Source organism: Poecile atricapillus, chromosome 9, assembly GCF_030490865.1.
Source record: "Poecile atricapillus isolate bPoeAtr1 chromosome 9, bPoeAtr1.hap1, whole genome shotgun sequence".
Lineage (NCBI taxonomy): Eukaryota > Metazoa > Chordata > Aves > Passeriformes > Paridae > Poecile > Poecile atricapillus.
Window position 1 is genome coordinate 12,156,401 of NC_081257.1, and position 19,584 is coordinate 12,175,984.

The 19,584-nt window shown below is 37.6% G+C and overlaps 1 protein-coding gene across 35 annotated transcripts in view; it reads left to right on the plus strand.

The window, feature by feature from the left end:
* The window catches only part of SLMAP (sarcolemma associated protein), an 84,126-nt gene that overhangs the window by 37,690 nt on the left and 26,852 nt on the right, over positions 1-19,584 (plus strand). For 10 of the 35 annotated variants that reach the window (XM_058844936.1, XM_058844955.1, XM_058844944.1 and 7 more), the window contains 11 exons: positions 3,295-3,367; positions 4,162-4,198; positions 5,549-5,611; positions 6,556-6,651; positions 6,928-6,999; positions 7,671-7,811; positions 8,458-8,595; positions 9,439-9,607; positions 9,693-9,743; positions 10,244-10,294; positions 13,955-14,017. In XM_058844936.1, coding sequence (XP_058700919.1) covers positions 3,295-3,367; positions 4,162-4,198; positions 5,549-5,611; positions 6,556-6,651; positions 6,928-6,999; positions 7,671-7,811; positions 8,458-8,595; positions 9,439-9,607; positions 9,693-9,743; positions 10,244-10,294; positions 13,955-14,017 — 954 coding nt within the window. The remainder of the gene's footprint in view (positions 1-3,294; positions 3,368-4,161; positions 4,199-5,548; positions 5,612-6,555; positions 6,652-6,927; positions 7,000-7,670; positions 7,812-8,457; positions 8,596-9,438; positions 9,608-9,692; positions 9,744-10,243; positions 10,295-13,954; positions 14,018-19,584) is intronic. The other 25 variants (XM_058844947.1, XM_058844954.1, XM_058844948.1 and 22 more) reach the window with 6 other exon arrangements.

A 19,584-nucleotide genomic window follows, 5' to 3' on the forward strand; every position in this document is an offset into this window, starting at 1 on the left:
GGACAGAGCAGTGGATGTGCCGGAGCAGTGGATCAGTGGATGTGCAGGAGCAGTGGATCAGTGGTTATGGACAGAGCAGTGGATGTGCCGGAGCAGTGGATCAGTGGATGTGGCGGAGCAGTGGATCAGTGGTTATGGACAGAGCAGTGGATGTGGCGGAGCAGTGGATCAGTGGTTATGGACAGAGCAGTGGATGTGCCGGAGCAGTGGATCAGTGGATGTGCCGGAGCAGTGGATCAGTGGTTATGGACAGAGCAGTGGATGTGCCGGAGCAGTGGATCAGTGGATGTGGCGGAGCAGTGGATCAGTGGTTATGGACAGAGCAGTGGATGTGGCGGAGCAGTGGATCAGTGGTTATGGACGGAGCAGTGGATGTGCAGGAGCAGTGGATCAGTGGATGTGGACAGAGCAGTGGTTATGGACAGAGCAGTGGTTATGGACAGAGCAGTGGTTATGGACAGAGCAGTGGTTATGGACAGAGCAGTGGATGTGGACAGAGCAGTGGATGTGGACAGAGCAGTGGATGTGGACAGAGCAGTGGATATGGACAGAGCAGTGGATGTGCAGGGAGCAGTGGATCAGTGGATATGGACGGAGCAGTGGATGTGGACAGAGCAGTGGTTATGGACAGAGCAGTGGATGTGCAGGGAGCAGTGGTTATGGACAGAGCAGTGGATGTCCAGGAGCAGTGGTTATGGACAGAGCAGTGGTTATGGACAGAGCAGTGGATATGGACAGAGCAGTGGTTATGGACAGAGCAGTGGTTATGGACAGAGCAGTGGTTATGGACAGAGCAGTGGTTATGGACAGAGCAGTGGATATGGACAGAGCAGTGGTTATGGACAGAGCAGTGGATATGGACAGAGCAGTGGTTATGGACAGAGCAGTGGATGTGCAGGAGCAGTGGATCAGTGGTTATGGACGGAGCAGTGGATGTGGACAGAGCAGTGGTTATGGACAGAGCAGTGGTTATGGACAGAGTAGTGGATGTGCAGGAGCAGTGGATCAGTGGATGTGCAGGGAGCAGTGGTTACGGACAGAGCAGTGGATGTGCAGGAGCAGTGGATCAGTGGATGTGCAGGGAGCAGTGGTTACGGACAGAGCAGTGGATGTGCAGGAGCGCTGGATGCGCAGGGAGCGGGGCCTGTGGGGCGCGCGCGGGGCGGGGCCGGCTCGGCGCGCGCGGTGGCTGGCGGCGGGGCGCCCCCTGGCGGCGGCGCTGCGCAGTGGCGGCTGTGCCGGCTCCCGGGCGGGAGCGGCGGCCCCGCGGAGCGGCCGGAGGTGAGTGGGATGGAGAGCGGGGTGAGATGTGGGAACAGGGGGTGCCTCAGCTCCGTTGGGAAACCAGGGGTTGCTTTACTGCCTCTTCTTGTTAATTCCTCAGAAGAAATACCATAGACCTGAATTTCAACTATTGCTGCTGCTCCGTGCACTCAGTACTGTATTCGTGTTTTCTGTTGCTTTATCTCAAGCTTTCTCCTTATTTTTCCAACTGCAATTAACTGATAGCTAAAGGTCAGACTGCAGAGTTTGGATATTGTTTCCTTGCTTACTGTTTTAATTTTATAAGTTTGTCAAAAATGTGGTACCTTTTTCCAGTCACTGTCCGTTTGAGACCTTTTGCTAGATGCCCATTATATCTTTATTTGACACAAATAAAGCCTCCTGCAGACTTTAGGAAATTTTTGTCAGTCTAACTGTTGGCAGAAAAACTTGGGTATTATTTAATCTTACAGCAAACCTTCCTGATATGTGACCCAAAGATAAAGCTGTCTGTTCGTATTTAATGTCAGGTATCCTAATGTTTTCTTATTAAAGTCACTGATTTCCTCTTAAAGAAAGAATTTTACATTATGAAAGCTGTGTATTACTAGGTACAGCTAATATTGATAATGTATTTTTGAAATGTTTTTGCAAACTGGATTTATTCCATTATAAATAAAGACCCCAAACCCTGCAGTTTAATCTGGTATGTATATCTAATACTTTACCAGGTCAGCTTGACAAAACAAGATGCTCTAGCCAGGAGAATACATCTCCAAAGCATTAGCTAAATAAAGGTTAAAATCAACTTGTCTTGGTTGGATCATTTCTCCTGTATTTTTAGATTCTATTGAGGTAGCTTCCTTAAAGACCTGTCTCATTTCCCTGGAGTATTACCAGTGTCCTAAAACGCCCATTGCCCTTTTTTTTTCAAAGCCAGATTAACTGTTTTTCTGATATTAGTAACTGAGAAAAGAGAGCAGCTATTTGTCTCTGTATGTTAGTGGGTGCTGGAGGTGTGGCAGTACATGATAGGTGACCACACACTCACATACATCTCACTTGTGGTAGTGTTTTGGGAACAATGTACAGCTATCTTTCCCTGTGTTTGGAAATAATTTTTACTTCCCAGTTTGTAGAACCATACAGGGTGAAAAAAATCAACTAAGGGAGACACATAATTTGACTGATCTCAAAGGCTTTGAAAATGGTATCAGTAACATTTTTTGAAACATTGTGTAGAAAGTTTGAACCTGATGTAAGAATCCAATATTGCACTTCCTCCTCTTACTCCTTAGGATCTTTCTTGAGTTGAAAGAATCTTGAATTTAGTCCTCAAGGAACAATTTTACCTCTTCTGAAATGAAAGACCACTAGTCTAGGGCTGTGCAGTAGATGTGCACTACAAGCACCCCAAAATAGAAATGTGTTGTATTGAATAATGCTGCTCATGGTGTTCAAAAGGATGTACTTCTCAGTGGTTCCTACACACTTCCTCTGCATTTCCTTTTCGATCCTTGTTTCTAAATAATAGTTGCTTGGCAAGTTCCATATCTCGAAATAAGTGTCAGTGACACAAATTGGACATGTTACCATTTAAGTTCCTGGATATGCTTGTTGGAATCTTGTCAAAAAGACAGCTCATTATTTTGTTTATATCTCTGCATTCCCATTACCTCGTACAGGTAAGATGCATTCCTCTTCACTCACTTTATGATCAAAACATTCACTTTTTTAATTAGTGTAGTTAAGACAAGTTTCAGGTATTGCTGCACGTGAAGGAGTTGGAACTGGACGCTGCTCCACAGCCAGGACTGAGTACACAGTGTAACCTCTTCAAGTTTATAATGACAAAGTTTTCTGTGTCCAGAGGAGGTTTGAGAAGGCAGACCCAGGCCCTTGTGCTTGAAGGTGTTCATGCCTCCTCCTCTTTGCCTGTCTCAAGGTTTCTTAAGACAGTTTGTTTGGTTACTATAACCTTAAGCACTGAACTTAATGGAGCATGATGACTTAGTATTTGTTTCTTTTCAGTTACCCATGGATGTATAGTCTCCACAATCAAACTGTTCCTTCCAGATGGAATGGAAGCTCGATTGCGATCAGAGTAAGAACATGTATTCACATGTACCGAAATTCAACTACTGTATGATGAGGATTGAATGGATATTATGTTTAAAATCATCATGGGAGCAATTTCTTTTCCTGTGACCCTGCAAAGCGAGTAACTGAGTGCATGATTCTTTTGCAGGCATTATGAGAAAAAGAAAACCTCATTTGCTTGTTGTTTTTAGTAATTAAGACAGCTATGAAGAATAAAGAAGTTCTCTGAAAGAAGAAAAATATTCTTTTATAGTTGAGCTTTTCTGACTGTGGTTTACTCTGCTGAAATGGGTATTAGAAGAATATAGAGGAAAAGAAAGCAAATCAGAAAATTCTCCTGCCCTCTTTATTTGTGATTATTATTTTGGCTCTTTTAAATGCACATAGACTTGACGAAAGTGAAGTTAATGGAAACTCAGATGAATATTGGCAGCATTTTCTGTATATGCCCATTTTTGAGAAATCTTCCATGAGCATTAGAAACCAAGAACTTTAGCATTTTGTTTGCACTGAGTGCTAATCACAAATGGCATAATTTTAGTCATCTATCATTATCAACAGTTTTGTGGGGTTTATTGCTTATTTAAATATCCTTTTATCATTAGCATCCAGAAATTGTGTGAAGCTTTAGGGTATCTGCTTCCTTGTGAGAAGTAAAAGTAAATTACTGTACAAGATTTTCCATATAATTTCATGTCCAAATAAGAATATAGTAAAAATGTATGGTGTTATAGTTTTGATAAGAATGTCCAAGTACAACATTTATGCATTTTCTGTCCATTTTTTTTTATTTTTTAGTGTTATCCATGCTCCATTACCAAGTCCTGTTGACAAGGTAATTCAGTAATTTGCCGGTTTATGCCTTATTCAGACACATGATATTTTCAGACTTGTTATAAAGATGAAGAAATAATGAAGTCTGTTTTTATCTAGTTTAATATTTTGAGTGACATTGAAGGTAGAGAAGTAATGTAGTATTATAGTGGATATTTGAAGGTAAGTTGACTTTTTATTTTGTGGCACCTGAAACATGGCTTTGGAACAAAACCATTGATGTTATGATGGTTAATTTCCAGGTACAGGTTGACAGACTAACAGGTCTTCCATAATTTAATACTTCATGTCTGTGGGACCCAAGAGTAGCTCATGATTTGGTGTTTGGATGAGGTCTATTTTCTCTATATCACATTTTTTTGTGGAGGAGAAGCTGCTCTTCACAGTCTGGAAAGCACTGTTGTGTTCCCAAGGAAGACTGAGACCAAATGTCTCTGCCTCTCTTACATAGCCAGAGTTGCTTACTGTAGTGTCATGGAGTTGGTATTGTTAAGTGTAATTCTTAAACTCAGTTTTGGTAATGTGGGGAACTTGTAGAAAAGCTGTTAATAGATATTTCCTTGAGAAAAGTGATCAGAAGTTGATTGTTTCTCTAGTCTCTAAAAAGAAGGATTAACTTAAACAGGTTCTAATCAGACTTTTACGCAAGAAGAACAAAATTTCCAGAAACCGTGAAGACTTATTTGTGAAACTAGCAGCCTGAGGAGTTTATAGACTGTTTTTAAGTTGAGATTTCAAAACAACATGTGTGGCTTGAATACAGGGCATGATTATTTCAGTGTATGAAGCCTACAAGAATTAGTATATAAATAGTTGGCTGAAATAAACCCACAGAACAACCCCCCACTTCTTTCCAAATGAAGAACAGTTTGTTATTATTCAAAGATAATACAGGTATTCCTTAATTCTGAAATAGATACTTATAAAGGGAGATAATGGTGATGATGATAATGACTCGTAGGTCAGCAGGAAATGTTCAATCGTAATATGTGTGATGACATTGAGTTGGAAACCCACAGTTTGTGTTTGTCCTTGGGTTGAATGGCTTCACCTTTGTGATCCTTGTTTCTTTTTTGTCAGTTTAGTCTCAACTGCACCAAAAGCTTTGAACTCATTGGTGTGTTGGTGGTTCAAGAACATGTGCAGAAAAACAGAGTGGGGCCTAAGTCCTGAGTTGGGAAATTCTATAATTTAAAAAAGCATAAACAGTAACAGAACAAGAAATGAAGTAAAATGCTATTAGCAGATAATCTGAACTTTACCTTTGTGACTAGATTTAAGTGAATTTTGCATTATTTGTGTGTAATGAAAAATCCAAACCATTCTGATTCTTACTTATCTTCTTTTTCAGGTTGCTGCTAACACTCCCAGTATGTATTCTCAGGAATTGTTTCAGCTTTCACAGTATTTACAAGTGAGTTTTCTTTTAAGTGCATTTAGTTCAGCTGAATATTTTTGTTCAAAATGCACATCTTATCCTGTGGCTTGTATCTATTGGAAACTACAAAGAAAGGGACAGTGTTGGCAGCTCTTCTTCCTCACTGGCATCACCAGCCTTTCTGTGCCTGCTCCTGTGTCAGTTTAATAGGTGTGCTTTTCCCAGGATGTCATGTCACAAACCAGTTAGATTGCAGAATGGCAGCACGTTAAACTGTGTGCTGATAGATAAAAGTAAACTCTTTAGAAAGGATGATAAAGTCAGCTTTTTGAGAAAGAGATTAAAGCTTTTTTGCTGGTAAATTTTATCCAGGTTTAAGTGTGTATAAGTTCTACTGATTTATTTTGCCTGTTTTTGTTTTGTTTGCTAATGGCAATTTTGATTTGTTCACATCAAGGCTTTTGAGATAGATACTATCTTTATATGTATTTGCTGACATAGCAGGAAGGAGCTCATGCAGATGCTCTTTCTTGGAAGCCAAATACGTATTCACTCACCAATCTGTTCACTCTCCATATCCTGGAGTTAATGAAGACGCTCTTCTGTCTTCCTGTCATAAACCAAAAATCAAACAAAAATAGTAGTTCTTGCTTGGCATTTCACTTTTGTGACCTCATTTGAGGTTGAACAGCTCACTGCATGGAAGCTTCCAAGCTGTCTTTTGGTGTCTGCAGTTTTGTTACTCAAATTACTGACAAGACGAAATTTGTAACCTGAGCTTATAGGATAGCATTTTCTAACTAAACTATCTAAATAAATTTGTGGATGGATATAATGGAATGGATTTATTATGGTTTTGAACAAATAGACAGTGTTTACTACTCATGTTTCCTTTTTGTTGTCTTTTGGGATCTCTTATGTTGCTTCTGATTTCCTGAGTTGTTCTAGCTGAGCTAACTGGTGCCCTGCTCTCTTCACAGGAAGCCTTACATCGGGAACAAATGTTGGAACAGAAGCTGGCAACCCTTCAGCGACTACTTGCTGTTACACAAGAGGCTTCAGATACTAGTTGGCAGGTATCTGCAGGCATCCTTTCCTTATGGACTGAACTGTGCACTGCCATATAAACTTTAGCTGTTAATGGGGCTAAAAAGCAGCAGAAATAATAAAAACTTTATGGTGGTTCTCTAAAACTGTGCAAAAGACACTGTTTAATAAATTTAGTGGTTGTGTACCTTAGAAATAGCTGTTAGCAGTAAGTCCTCCAACAAAATTCAGATCTTTAAAGCCGAACTCTACTGGCACTGCATTAAGCACATGATAATTCTGAGGTGACACTTCTTTTCTTCTAGGCTTTAATAGATGAAGACAGGCTGCTATCAAGACTAGAGGTTATGGGAAATCAATTACAGGCTTGTTCAAAGGTAAGTAGTTCACTTAAAGTCAAATATTAGGAATGCTGAAAGGCAGCTCTTTTCAAGTGTTTTGAAAGTAGCTAGTTGCAGGAAAGCTTTTGGACCATAAGCTTTCCAAAATGAGCCTCCACAGCTTTGATAATCTGAGTAGCACAAAAACACATCTGCTCTGTATTTCAAGGCATCTCAGTAAGTGGCTGTTGTTTTCATTGCCCATGTCCTGTCTGATATTCAGAGTTACAAGCATGTGCTGCCCTGATTGTTGTTTAGGCCACCTATACCTGCCTTGGATTTTAATTTTTCTTTTATTTCTATTTTTTCTTAACTGTCTACATTTTAAGAACTTTTTCTGCAGGTCCTGTTTAAGGTTTTTCCTCTGGGACTTGGTTTGTTCAGTTCTCCTAGGCCTGACATTGTCTTAGCAGTGTACAAAAAAATGTCATAATTTTCCTGGGATCAAAACTGACCACTGAATGTGTGCTGCTGTACATACACTTCAAAAATTAACTTATTTATACCCAGTTGTGTCAACAATCTTTGATCAATGATTTGTACATAACATTTTCTCATCTATCAGAGATTGCTAAACATTTTTTAATAGAACAGACTTTATCACAATCTAATTTATTTGATGAGTGAAACAGTAATTGTTCTATTCTTGAATTATTTTGTATGTGCAGAATCAAACAGAAGACAGTATACGAAAAGAGCTTATAGCATTACAGGAAGACAAACACAACTATGAGACAACTGCCAAAGAGTCCCTGAGGCGGGTCCTTCAGGAGAAAATTGAAGTGGTCAGAAAATTGTCTGAAGTGGAGGTACTGAAGTTTCATTCCTGGTCTTCTGGAAGTGCTAAAATAGTTGTAACTGCTGCTAATTAGGTCCCTGTTTTGTTGCTGTAGTAATTCAGTTTCTGTTGTAGTCTGACACTTGCAGGATGTTAAGTAGTAGTGTTTATTTCTCCTGTTGGACAGGACTAAGATTGTTAAACCGTTAATGAGAAACTGTTCTTTCAGCTCTTCCCTTTTCTTCCTGCTTTCAAAATTCATGAGGCTGTCTTACAGAAGTTGCTGTGTGTGGGACATAACACAGGGAAAATGACATACATGCATTTAAAAAAAAGCTTTAAGACCTTCTTTAAAGTGTAGCATTTATGGAAATATACACTTAACCACTTGTACAAAGCATGCTTTAAAAGGAGCTTTTACAATGAGCTTTTGCAGTTAGTGTTAGACACTCTTTTGAGGTAAGATTTCTATCCCTATAGTATCTTGCATTATTCTCTTTTCCTTTATTTTCTTTTACTTGATCATTATTTGCTATATTTCCTTGGTCAAGAAGTCTCATAAGAATAATTGGCATCCTGTGCATATATACTGCTTGGAAAAAAATAGATCATCTGCAGTGTTTGGTAGTTTGTCTGCCTTGTGTTATTGTTTACTGCATAATAATTCTGTCTTACAGCGGAGTTTAAGTAATACAGAAGATGAATGTACACACCTGAAAGAAATGAATGAGCGGACTCAGGAAGAATTAAGGGAATTAGCTAATAAGTACAATGGAGCTGTAAATGAGATTAAAGATCTTTCTGACAAGCTAAAGGTAATGCCAGAATTTCATCTGACTTATGGTAGAACTGTGATAAATGGAACAAATAAATACAGTTTACTTTCTAATTCAACAAAGGAAAAAAGAAACTTGTTAAACAACTGTTAACAATAGAAAGATGCATATAATCTACATATTCTCTAGGTTCTCTTTTAATGTAATTGAAACTGTCATCAGTTAAGTAACTTCCTAAAAATGTTCCCTCTTCATTCACTTTGAAAGTTACCATATTTTTTGGCTGAATTTTGGATAAATACTGGAATTGGAGTCTAGGTTCCTAGTTTGGTACCTCAAGAAATTTTGCTTTCCAAATTAAAATGTTAAATTGCTGGTCTTAAGGCAGTTGGTTTCCCAGTAATGGGTTGATCACTGATGGTGAGGAGTATAGCCAGAAGGATCAAAACTGAAACTTACTACCTTGTTTTGAGGGAGGAGACTGTTTAAAATGTATGTTCATGAGATCCAGCAAGGAAAAAGATGTGGCTTTCAATCAAGGTGGTCTGTGCAGGGTACATTCTGTTCAGAAGGGTTCTTGGGTTTTGATTTAATTGAGATGCTGGAAACTTTGGGCATTTCTTAGCTCCAGGGCCCTTTACTGTTGCTGTAAAATTTATGTTCCTCAGTCAAAAAGTCAGTTAAAATATTTTGAGATTTTCTTGGTCTACTTGAAGTAAAATCTGTATAAAGCTACTAGATTTTTCAGTTTTTTTCATTTTCTTTATCTGATTAGCAAAGAAAGTTACTTCTGTACATTTAGTTACATAGAAATCAAGAAGATCTATTCTTCCACATGTTAATTTTGATTTTGGGGGGGATTTTTAAAATCTTTTTGAGCAGTTAGCAGAAGGAAGACAAGAAGAAATCCAACAGAAAGGACTGGCTGAGAAAAAGGAGTTGCAGCATAAAATAGATGAAATGGAAGAAAGAGAGCAAGAGCTTCAAGCAAAAATAGAAGCTTTGCAGGCTGATAATGACTTCACCAATGAGCGGCTGACTGCTTTACAAGGTTAGTCAATAGCGGGAAAGAAACTTTGATTATTTGTTTTTCTTTTAATCTGTGAAATACCTTTTTCTTGGACTTCTGTTTACAGTACGGTTAGAACACCTTCAAGAGAAAACTCTTAAAGAACACAACAGCTTAGGTAGGTGTGATCAATTTCTTGTTTCAAGCAGTTTCCGGGTTTGCTGTTCCGTGTGTTGGGATAACTTGCGCAGTGTCGGTGTCTGGCAGAGGAGTTGTCATTCCCAGTTCGCCCAGTAGGGAGCGCGCCCGCACTGGTGCGGCCGTGTCGGGGCAGCGCCGGCAGAGGGCGCTGCTGCTGCGGGAGAGCGCGGCCGAGGCTCGGCGAGGCCTTCGAGCCATTAAAATACTTCATTATATATATCCACACATGTATATGTATATGTATATGTATGTAACAGGCAGTAATTCTGCGGAGTTAATAACCTCTTAGGGGTGTGAACAAACAGCAAAGTCATCTGGAGTTTGAAACACGTCAAACTTTGCCTGGTTTGTCAGATTAGGTACTTGTGAGGAGGTGGTATGAAAAGCCAGGTACATTTCAAAATGCTGTGTTGATAAAGAAACAAAACCCAAAACATTTTTCTTGGTTCCAAAAATAATGCCCTCTCTTAATCCTAGGCATACAAGTTGACGACTTCATACCTAAAATTAATGGGAGCACAGAGAAAGGTAGTGTATCTGAAGGCTACCTTTTGTCTTATGATTGATGTTTGAAAATGAACAAATTCAAAATGTTCTCTAAAGTTTTGCTTGGAATTTTTTGTCTTTGTAAATGAATTTGTCCACTCCTGAGAAGCAATTTTTGGTTTTTTGCTTATACTTCCAGTCAGAGTGTTTTTAGAATGTTCTGTAAAATACAACAAAACCACTTGGAGGCTGTCTTTTTGTTTTGGTTTGGTTTTTTGTTTGTGATGGGCTGTCACTGGAATCAGTAGGAGTCTACTGATTGAATGATGTCAGGGTTGTGACACAAGAAAGTGGAAAACTCATAGTTTGTTTTTCCTTTTAATTTTCCCTTGCAACACATGGACATACAGTGTTTTTCTAGTAAAATTGGGTATGCTAAGTAAAGTCAGCAAAATCTGGTTTTTTATAAGTTTAATAGGAAAAAACATGAGTATATAAAATTTATAAGCAGTGGAAACCAACTTTTTAGAACTCAGGAGTATCTTTATGTGAAACAGAAATGAATACATATTGAACTAAACGATAGGGATTTTTAAAGGCCAGTTAGTTGTGATGCCTTGTGAGGCTAGACAGAGGTAAAGGAATGAAGCAGGTATTTATTAAAAGGCTTTCAAAGGATCCACCTTCGGCCATACAAGTGCTTGGCCGTGGCTCCACCCAAGATGGACCCTGAGTCATGAGTTTTCACACTTGTATAAGTTTTGGTCCATTTACATATTGGGGTTAATTGTCCAATTACAGTCTCAGGTTATGAAGTCACGTCCTCCCAGATTGCTCTCCTCAATTTGCTGTTGTTTACACTTTTTGGGCCTGAAGCTGCAATGGTGTTCTTGGGCTGGAAAAGGATTGTTTTGTCTGACTGCCCTGTGAAGAGAACTTGCTAACACTTTGTATGAAGTTCAGAGTCACCCACTAAGGCAGTACAGAATCTGGAAAATATGAAAGCTAAAATTTAAGGCACCAGTTAGAGCCAAATATTTTAGCTCATATGTCTTAACATACACAAAGTTTTTTGAGTGAAATTTTCCAATATCACATATAGCAAAAAATATTCCAGTTATGATTCTGGATTGTTTAATTAGCTGAGATATATTTGTTCTCTTATGTCAATTTAAATTCTTTCCTTGATGTAGCTTGCTTCTACAATCTGAGGAATGGTGGTAGCATAGGTTTGAAGGTTCAGGGACCTATACAGAGAACTCATGATTTTAACCAATATTCAGTGTTTAAGGATTCCTGTATTTATATTTTTGAAACAGAATTTTAAAGCTCCATATACATATTTGTAAATTATGAGGTTCTTAACTAGGGAGACCAATAGCAAAATCAAAAGTTCATCGTGATATAACCTCATGGCTGGTCCTTATTGGGAGTAGGAGAAGAGATCTGTTAAACACCTACAGGAACTGCATCAAAACCTCCCCTAAAGATAACAGTACTGGTTACCCTTGTCTCAGCATTTTAGGCCCTTACCCGTGGTGCATACTGAGGTTAGCAAGCAGGACCTTCAGTGTTTGTTCCCACCTCTCTACACTATCATGAGATTTTATTCTTATGTAGATTGATCCATCTTGCTGATGCATAATTTTAGGTTGGTAATAGCTTAGTATTTGATAGAATGGTTAAGAAATAGATCTGATTTTCTCTTTTTTAAACTAGGGCTAATTTGAAACATTTAGTAAAAGTTTTGAGCTCTAACTTCAAATATAAATTATTTTATAGCAGACTAATTTATAGCATCATACTAGATTTCACTTTTTTTTAATGAAACACTTTCTGTTTTAAAATTGTTGGTAGGAATGTCATGTGAGATTTTAAAATACTGATACCTTTTACGAGTCCAAATTTTAAAATTGCCCATTTAAAAATCATGTGATTATAACAAATAGCATTATATCACTGAAACTCACTTGTTTGGTCAAAGGTAAAGAAGCAATCCCTTTTTGACTTACTTTGGGTTGTACAAGAGTCAGTGTCATCTGAATTGATGCATGACAAAATAGATTCCTTCATCCTATGAGTACCAGTGGAACTTGTGCTTAAACCTGGAAGTTGTAGGAAGCTGTTTGCCAGGTTATTTTTCTTTGTCTACAGACAACACATAACTGCTCATTCAAGTTCTCTTTCTGTGTATTTATACAATCTATCACCGTTTTTGTCATGCACATACCATGCTATTTCATTATTCTGTATTTTAGCATCATTTTTCATTATTCTGTCAGTTGTATATTTTTCTGCATCTCTGCCATACCTGATCCATCCCCATTTCTCTGGCATTTTACAGCTTGCTGCCCTGTGTTCTCTTCATGACAGTCTGTGCCCTTTTACATCTTCCAGTCCCTTATGTAGCCCTTGTATAACAGATGGGCAGTTATTTGCTCTGCCAGATTTTGGATTTTGTTCTCTTAAAAGCAGCAGGAAACAGTTACTGATGGATTTTTTGTTGGGGTTTTTATTTGAATTTTCTTTTTCTATGTACTTTTTCCATTATTTTAGAAGAGCTAAGAATTTTCAGTTTATAATGCAGATTGAGCAACTTTGGGAATGAAAGAGGAAAGCTATAAAACCCATGTAAAATCAGTATGCTTTTAAAAATTCCTTTTGTCTCGCTCTCTCTTGAAGTGTGTGCACACTACCTGGCCACGGCAAGAATAATGGTTTTACATTACTCTTTTCTGTGGATGTAGTAGTTAAGACCTGTATTCAGAGTAGAGTTAAAAGTTGTGTAGAACTAAGTTGTTTCAAAAAGTGATATTTCTCTCAATATGTTGCACCACACCTGGCTTTCATCTTTAAGTTTTGTGAGCCATATATTACATAGAGAGAAATTTGTATACAGTCACTTAGAGGACCAGGTGAAAATGAAAAGAAAAGAAAAAAAAAAGTAAGTTTAAATATGAAAAATTAATTTTACAGCCATGGTGCTGGTTTTTTTAATAGCTTTGTCCTTGTGGGTTAAAAAAAGTTTACTTTTCAGAGTAACTTAGAAGTATAGTAAAGCTTAGTACTTCAGTTGAACTTCTGATGTCAGAGCTAATGATTGAACAAATTTGGTTAGAATGTACCACATTCTGCAGGTTTGTGCTAATGACAGCCTTTTCCCACTGCTGGACTCTTGGTCAAAGGGTTTTTGTGCCTTGAAGAGATGCAGGATTCTGATGGAGTTGGGAGCTGAACAAGGACTTGAGTAAACCTGAGAATGGAGCCCAGTTTTAGGAACTCTGCTGCAGAACAGACTTTTCAAAGTGAAACTGTTTAAGAAGTACAGGCATATATTCAACAACACTTTTAAAATAGAGGATGTTAGATATGAAGAATCAACATGAAGATTCGTGAAAAACTTGGAAAATACCCTTTTAAAGCTAATAAAAATGCTGAAGAACATAGGTTAAAAACATGTTCTGAAAATGCAGCTGGAGTACTTCTTTCTTCTGATCAGTTCAAAAGAGTAATCTATTTCCTAGTATCACTCAGACATCATTTCAATTTCATGTTTGTCTGCTTGCATATCAACTCAGATTTGATTCAAAAGTCCATTGTGAATACACTGACAAGTGTTGTTAATATGCCTTTCAAATTTTTTGTTGCATCAATTTGAAAATTATAAGAAGATGTAAACTGAAGTGTTTCTTTCTCTACCAGAGCACTTTCTTTCAAAGAGTGGAGGGGACTGCACTTTTATTCATCAGTTCATAGAATGTCAGAGTGAGTACAAGAGTGTTCACATTTGCTTTAAAAAACCAGAAAACACAGTAAAGGTGGATGAAACCTTGTCACTACTATTTAATATTTCTGTAGTAGCAGAAATTTTCTAAACATAGAATTGTGACATTGTGGTACTAAGCAGATGTTTGGTAGAAGCAGTAATAGGATATCTTTGCTCTTGCAAAGTGATGGTCACATTGTCTCTTCTCAATTCATCCATTATTGTGCCCTGACCAACATATGGGTGGAGATATTGCCACATGGTGTTTAAAACTGAGTGTAATTTTTCACCTGTTACAAATTAAGTTGCAGCCTATCAGTGTAAGTGAACATCACAGGCAGCAGGACAGAGAATGAGGTGCCTTTTCACATATCTATAATTTATCTGATGATTACACATTCTCTAAATTAGTTGTAACCAAAGAACAAAAGAGAAAACAGGTCCATAGTTTGTATGTGGAAATCCAAGAGACTGTTTTAAGAAAAAGAGAAAATTGCAATACCAGTCTTCAGAAAGATGTGTTATTCTGGAATGTGAAACGTGTTTTTCAAAGCAAATGCTTTTGAAAATGAGTAATGAAACAGCGCTGTCTGCACATCCATAATTAAGGAAAAACTGAAAGTGTTAAAACTTTTTGCCTACTGAAAGAAAAATATCATTAGAATGAAGAGAAGTGCTATTAAACTTCAAGAAAATCTGCTTTTTTCTTTTACTTCAGAGTATATAGAAATTGTGTACCTAAAATTGAGCAGAGAAGCATTTAGAAGCAGAAAGACAGGATCATTTTTGACACAATGCCCATTGGACACTTTCCTCTCAAATTTTCATGAGGAAGCGTAGCAGACTTGTTTGATTTTACTGCTTGTGATCCAGATTGCAGTGCCATGAACCAAATGACGTTATACTACTAATGTTTGTATAAGAAAATTTAAACTTTATTTGAAAAATGTTTATTTAAAAAAAAATCTTGGCCGGGAGCTGTCTTCCATCAGGCTGCAGTTTAAAAGAATTCTAAATTTTGAAAAGATCTTGTATGAATCTTCTTTTTTCAGTGCATAAAAATGAGGTTAAATGCTTGAGTAAACATTTTTTTCATCTAGAACATGAAGAGCACACTGTGTGATGTTCAAATACAAATTGGTTGCCTGTTTTCATTATTTGGATGTTAGCTTAACCTGTTTTGGCAAAACTTAGGTTAGTTTCACTTCTGCAAACTAGATGCAACCAGTCCTGTCACTGTTGAGAAGGAAAAGTGATCAACAATATCTAGTTAAATATTCTAAGATGTAAAAGAAGTACTAGTAAGAGTAAAATTAATATCAGTGGATTTATGCCTACCCTTTCTCAAGACATTGAAAAATACAGAGTGAAGACACTGCAAGGATTCAACTGCTTCACTTTTAAAGGAATAAATATGAGTTCAAAAGGGTTCAGTATTTTGCATTTTTTATGACAGTCTAGGTTTTTACTCTCACATCAAGAAAAAGTCCAAATAATTGACTCTTTTATTTGTTCTTGGACTGAAAGTTTGCCTCTTCCACATTCAAATATGTTTAGTCAAGCCTACCAATATCATGAGGTTAAAAGCCGCATACTGTAGGTTCTATTCTTTTCCTTTTGTATGTAAATGCTACCCTTCAGTCCTACTCCTGTTCTTTGCTCTGGGTGGCATCAAGGGCTGGGGACTCCTGGGGAGAAAAATAACAGTTCCAGAGATGGTCAGGAAGTGAAGTTTTAAGGCACACAGAAAATTGTGTAAAACAATATCATAAAGATTGGCAATACAAAGCAAGAATATACAATTCATCATGTGGTAGTATGTTGGGGTTTTGCCCAGAGGTTTAAGTTCTGAGAGAGGAGCAGGTTTATAACTTAAACAATAATGATATAATAAAAATCCCAGAAACCAGATGGTTTGTAAAATCTAGCTTCTGTAGGTTTTTAAAGATATTGTGTAATTATTTTTATTTTTTAAGCACAATGCACTCACACTATCATCCAGTAATGTGTCCTGATCTGTAACATCTGTGGAGTGTTATGAAATCTGGCTCTGAATGATCTGGGAAGTCTCTTACTTTCTGATCATTACATCCAGTTCACTTTTTGCTCATTCCATAGCTTTTTTTTTTAATAACCACTGGTGAAAATCAGTGAAATCAAGAGCAGAAGTCATGGTGCTTCTTTTTGATCAGTATGTGATATACATTATTAGTAAAAATGTGATGATGTATAGACCACAGTGAGATTTGTTGCCCTGCTAGCTTCCTTTCACTCCAGTCTAACCTTTATTTCTGTTCTAAATTTTTGCCCTTCCTTTGTGATTTTTGCATTTGATTTTAAATGCAAGTCAGCTTCTTTCTTTTCATCAAGCTGATCTTTGCAAATTTATTAGTAGTAGTTTTTGGATGGATTAAATGTGGTTTTTTTAACTTCTCCTTTGACCTGCATGTGTCAAGTAAAGGTAAAGCTGTTTAGTATCACTTTTTTTCAGATGGTTGGAAATTTGTGCATTGAGGGACAGGTTTTTATTGGTTTTCAAATCTGGCCTGCTTCAAAGACTATTTTGATGCCAAAATACAAATGTAGGGAGACCATGTTACTTAAGTGATAATTGTAATGTTAACAGATCATAGTTATTATATTGCACATAGTGATGATCTAAATCTAAAATGGAGTTCTTAAATTGAAAAAATAGGAAGTACCTAAAAAACCTAAAGGAAAGCTGGCTTTATGCTGCAAAAAGAAGTATGAATTATCTTAAAGACAAACTGAAAGCTTAACTTCACAGCAGATTGTGTCAGTAAAAACATTAGTTCTATGTTCCTCTCTGCTTTCTGCTACGTAGGGACTGGATAGCCTGAAAGTTAAAGTTCTTTTGTGCCAGAAATTAAAGCTAGGATCCTCAGCCTAATTTATATTTTGGTAACCAAGATTACATGTCTTGATTCAGGGAAAACACTAACTGATTTAAAAACAAATCAGGTTTATGAAGTTTTCTGAAATAGTAAAATTAAAAAATGCAGGGATTTGAAAGAGATGTTTTAAAGAAGACATCTCTTTATCTTTTCTGTGTCGTTGTCTGGAGTCTGACATTTTTAGTGACTAGGGAGGTAACAGTGAAAAATAAGATTCTATGGACTTTGGTGATATCAACATCCAATTTTCTGTGTATTATCTAAATACCAGCATGCTGAACTAAACTATTTTTTTGTTGGCTTATGCCATGTATTAACAATAGCATTGTTGAAACACAGAGAACGTTCACTTGTTCTGAAAGTTGGGAGAGGTCTCGGTCACCAAGTGCAAAACACTGGCTGTGCCAGCTTTGGGTCAGGCTGGCAGAGACTTGGGTGCTGCTGCTGAAGGTCTTGGCTGAAGAAACAGTGCCAAGGAGACACCTTTTGTACAAATGGTGAAATCAGTAATGGACACTAGAAAACAGCAAGCCACCATGGAAATGAAAAAAAGCCAAAAAAACCCCATGCCTGCCGTTTCTTTTATTCATGGAAACGGAGTGTTAAGAGCTGCTGCAGAAATTTCAGTTTGGAAAACATCTGAGTAGGGTAGTTTGTGTTTTGTTTTGCAGTTATTCAGGGTTTAGCAGTTACTGAATAGCTAAAAGATCCATCAATTCATAATGCTAAACTTTCTTCTGTAAGCTGATTATAGAAACCTATTTTTAGCTAGCAGTCTAACATGGTTGAGGTGTTACCCCTTCAGATCAAGTAGTTGAAAGCTACTTTTTTTGCTTTCAGCTGTTTTATTCATATCTACAGGGAGAATTCCTCAGCTTTTTTCTTGCTGCCTTCCCTTCCACCCATCTTCCAGCCACAGCTGAGTCCTGGAATAATCATATATCAAGACTTCTGTTTAGATTTATTTTATTTTAAAATGGAAGAGGACTCATGGTATTACTCGGACTCCTGACTTGTGGCTGCCAGTAACTTGATTCCCTTCACAGCGCTTTGCTCCTCAGTCTAGGCACAGTCATTCTCAGCAGCTCTGAGGAACTCGAGGCTGTTCTGAACTTGGATGATGAGTGATCTCCTACAGTTGCTTGAGACCTAAAGCCAGTCCTGAGAATCCAGTCTCCTGTTCCATATGTTTCTGAAGCAGTATTAGCAAACCGTTACACTAATGTAGGATCATATTTGTGGATAAAAGTAGGTGGAGGGAACATCTCTTTTAGACTGGTTTATCTCTGTGGGAGGGCAGAGTAACAAAGGACAACCTTTTGGCCATGAACACCGTTCTTCAGGGCTTTTTTCTGAAAGGTTATCTACCATCTAGGGTTGTAAAAGATATCGCCTCCTAGATCTTGTCCTGCATCTTAGATTGTCGTAGTTACAGCAACATGCCATCAGAGGAGTAGAGCAATGAGTTAATCTTCAGAGATACTTGAAGCTGGAAATGCTGACTAAAGTTGCTCTGATTTTTTTGTTTGTTTGTTTGTTGGTTTGGGTTTTTTTTTCAAATTTATTTTTAATTTGAAGAGGATTTACTGTTAACCAGCATCTTTAGCCTGAACGCTCCTGTTTGTGCTGTTCATTCACCCTTCTCTGTGTCTCAGTTACCTGTTGACGGCACATGGAGTATCCAGCAAACTGCATTCCCTGCCTGATATCAGGGATCTGACACGGAAAGCATAGAGGGGAGGCAGAGGCAGCTTCAAGCCTGATATTTCAGGGACTAACAGCTTTCAACATGGACTTAATTGCAAAATCTATTGCACAGAAATCAAACATGTGATCTGTAAGATGGAACCCTTGATACTTCTGTGTTGGCATCGCTTCTTAAGGAATTAGAAATAATGAAGTCTCATCTGCAAAAAGAAATTAATTATTCAATAGTTTTTTATAGTGTCTTCAATTTATCCAATCCTGTTCTTCCCTTAGTGTTCTTGTTTTCCTTCGTGTCTAACAGGAGTTAGGGTGAAGTTAGCAATCTAGTCTCAAATTCCACTTCTAAGATTTTTGTGCGCCTCACATACATGAGTAGACTTCCCTAAAGCAGACTGTATAAAAACTCCATTTTTCATGAACCTGAATGTAATGCATTCCTAGTTTTTTGGAGGTTTGTGCAGCTCTCCTGAAAGGTTTAAATGAAGAAAGACTGTTTCTGTGTACCTTTCACAGGCGCTGTTAAAAGCAACTGTGATGTCGAGGGGACTTTTTTATTGCTGTTTTACTGTGGTGCATTTCTAGATTTCTGCTATGTTGTGTGGATGTCTATTTCATGCAACCAGCTCTTCAAATTCCTTTTTTGATAACTGAACTTGAGAAATGTGTTGTTTGTTGCTTCCGATTCTATTTATTTTTTTATTTTCAAGTACATTAAATTAATTTTTCTAAATACTAATTAGTGAACTGCAGCATTATGTAAGTTAATAAGGAGAAATAATTATGCACTGTATCACAGTTCCGGTAGGCTTGTGTGTTCTGTTTCATTATTCCATGGCAGTATAAAGTTTTTGTTCAAGCCTGAGTAGGAAGTAATATTATCAGCTTTTAATTTGGTCATGGAATGTACTCTACGTAGATGCATGCAGGGAAAATTTGAGCTTGGA